Source organism: Juglans regia, chromosome 13, assembly GCF_001411555.2.
Source record: "Juglans regia cultivar Chandler chromosome 13, Walnut 2.0, whole genome shotgun sequence".
Taxonomy (NCBI): domain Eukaryota; kingdom Viridiplantae; phylum Streptophyta; class Magnoliopsida; order Fagales; family Juglandaceae; genus Juglans; species Juglans regia.
In genome coordinates, this window is record NC_049913.1 from 244,285 (window position 1) to 247,175 (window position 2,891).

General features: G+C 39.7%; 1 protein-coding gene across 1 annotated transcript; it reads left to right on the forward strand.

Moving 5' to 3' along the window:
• The first annotated feature begins 538 nt into the window (after positions 1–538).
• LOC108988851 (zinc-finger homeodomain protein 4) lies at positions 539–2,612 on the forward strand. The gene has a single exon (XM_018962235.2). The coding sequence runs from the start codon at positions 1,448–1,450 to the stop codon at positions 2,273–2,275; it is 828 nt and encodes a 275-aa protein (XP_018817780.1). The 5' UTR covers positions 539–1,447; the 3' UTR covers positions 2,276–2,612.
• Positions 2,613–2,891: the final 279 nt, after the last annotated feature.

Consider the following 2,891-nt stretch of genomic DNA (forward strand, 5'->3'; position numbering starts at 1 on the left):
ATGCATGCACCAAAACTAACTGTTACTGTGTTCATAAGATTTCGGCCGCCTACATTTCACAAGTCTAATTAATTCCATCATCATGTTGTTTTCAAAAATAAAAATAAAAAATTCCATCATCATGTTAATTAAGCTCCACCCTCTGATCACTATATATATATTTGGGTACGTGGTATTGTTGCAGTCCATGTATGAATTTTACAAACCAATCCAATAAATTAATGTTGCGATCGATGAAGCATGTATATGTATATATATATATATATGTCTATAATATTGTATCGATAACATATATAAGCAATTAGCAAATGTACATGCATATGCAACCCCTCCCCTCAACACAGTACTCACAATAGACTAGGAATTAGGGGTATGAGAGTCATCTAATTAAGCATGCACGGGCGAACATGTCCACCCAAAATATCTTTCTGAAGGCTTCAAGCTGTCCAACTTATAGCTATAAAGCAGATTTTCCTTATTTTCTTTTGAAGAACATTTCTTTTGATCGCTAGCTCTCTCTCTCTCTCTCTGTCCTCTCCACTCTCTGACACACTGCTCTCCATATGGCGTAAACTTGATGCCTGACAGTGCAAGCAAAGCAAGCACCCCACTTTTCTTTTATCTTCCTCCCCCAAACTCACTGTGTTTTCCCCTCTCTCTCTCTCTCTCGCTTTCTTTTTTTTTATTTTTTAAGTAATCCATTGTGTTTTCCTCTCTTTCTGTAAGAAATCTGCTTTCTTTTCCCTATATGCTGTCTTTTTTCTTTCTTGCCTCCACGCTATTTCTATAAGCCCTTGTTTAGTGCTTCGCTAGCAAAACCCACCTCCAAAAAAAACACAGCCTCTCTCTCTCTCTCAAACACCCCCCCCCCCCCCTCTCTCTAGTTTACATTCCAAATCTCCCTAAGTCTACCTTGTGAGACAAAACTTCTGTCCTATCCTAAAACCTTACCTTCAACACATATGGAAGGTGCTTAAAGCTCCAGATTTGGATCACAGAGAGATTGATGTGGGTATGCCATTTAGTTTCTCCAACATTTCTTGCGGTTTCCATTACTAGTGAAAAGAAGAACACAGAAAGCTTACTAGCTAGTCATCTACCTCCATCCACCATTTTCTCTCTCTTGGTGTTTGACCATCTATCTCAGACTCACTCACTCTCCCTCTCTCTCTCTCTCTCAAAGCTACTGCAATTTAGTTACTTCGTTTGCAATTCCTCACAGTGGATTTTGTTTTTTTGGGTTTCTTAGATAAATAGGTTATAGTTTGTATTTGTTCTTAAACGTGGACAATTGTCGAGAAAACTCCTGAGTTCAAGAAAGCAACCACTTTTAACACCAATCATTTAGTCTCCCTAATTATCCTGTCTTGTTCCTTCTTTTTTGGTCAGCGAAAAAACAGCCAGACAAACTAAAATAACAACCAAAAAAGAAGAGAGAAAACAAGAAATGGAACTTTCAAGTCATGAAGGAGAAATCCCAATCCCGATAAACAGTGCATATGGTGGGGGACATGGGCACGGGCACATGATCCACCATGATCCTGCACCCCACAATATTCACATCATGCCTTCATCAGCACCACAGATCTCCTCCAATGGCCCCCCATTACCCACAAGCCTGGAGGAACATATGCCCTACAAGAAAGTGGTGAGGTACAAAGAATGCCTCAAGAACCATGCAGCAGCAATGGGAGGGAATGCCACTGATGGGTGTGGTGAATTCATGCCCAATGGTGAAGAGGGTACTATAGAAGCACTCAATTGTTCTGCCTGCAACTGCCACAGAAACTTCCACAGAAAAGAAGTTGAGGGTGAGCCCTCTTCGTGTGACTGCCACCATAGCCCACATCTCAACAGGGTTGGAAGGAAATTCATCTTTGGCCATCACAAAAATATACTACCGCCTGAGGCCCTAGGGTACCCTACAGCTACAGGTACCTTTATATCTTCAAGACCAGGAGCGCCCCACCAAATGATAATGCCCTACAACATAGGATCCCTCCCGTCGGAGTCTGATGAGCAGGAAGATGGTGGAGGTGCAGTCGTGGTCAGGCCTCCGCAGCTTGCAAAGAAGAGGTTCAGGACAAAGTTCACACAGGAACAGAAGGAGAAAATGCTGAACTTCGCTGAGAAAGTCGGGTGGAAAATCCAGAAGCAGGAAGAGGCTGCGGTGCAACAGTTCTGCCAAGAGATTGGAGTCAAGAGAAGAGTCCTCAAGGTTTGGATGCACAACAACAAGCACAATCTAGCCAAGAAGAACCACCCCGCTCCTTAAAGTTAACACCATATATAATAACATTAATATATATATATATATATATATATATATATATGTGGTTCTCTTGGTTTTTAAGTCTCTAGTACTACACCATATTATATATATAATCGTTTTCTTCTGATCTGTGGGTACGTTATTAGAATAGTACTGATTATGCAATAGTTTTGGGAAATTGAGTTTAATTAATGGTAGAGTTTGAGTAGTGGGTGATTTGTTCTTGTTCAATCCCTACGCTGTAGGCCGAACTGTTCGAGATGTTCGCTCTGTGTCTGATCAGATACAGTACTGATGTATCCAATTTACTTTTAAGGAAAAGCTTCCTAATTTACGAATATTCTTCCTCTTTTCTTAAATATTGTAATCATGCATTAATATGAATGGGATGTGTATTACCAAATACTAGTATTCTAGCCGAGTCTTAATTGTGAAAGTGAAATGTTTTAGCAATTATTGAGTTACAAAAACAACCAATAACATGAATGAGTTTAGCTATCTGATCTAAAGTTTCTAATTAACTTGTCCTTATAACCTAGCTAGTTTTTTTAATGAGCTAGTACTTAATTAAGACCTAACTAAAGTAAACGATCCTAGTGATATGAAGTTATGAACGAGA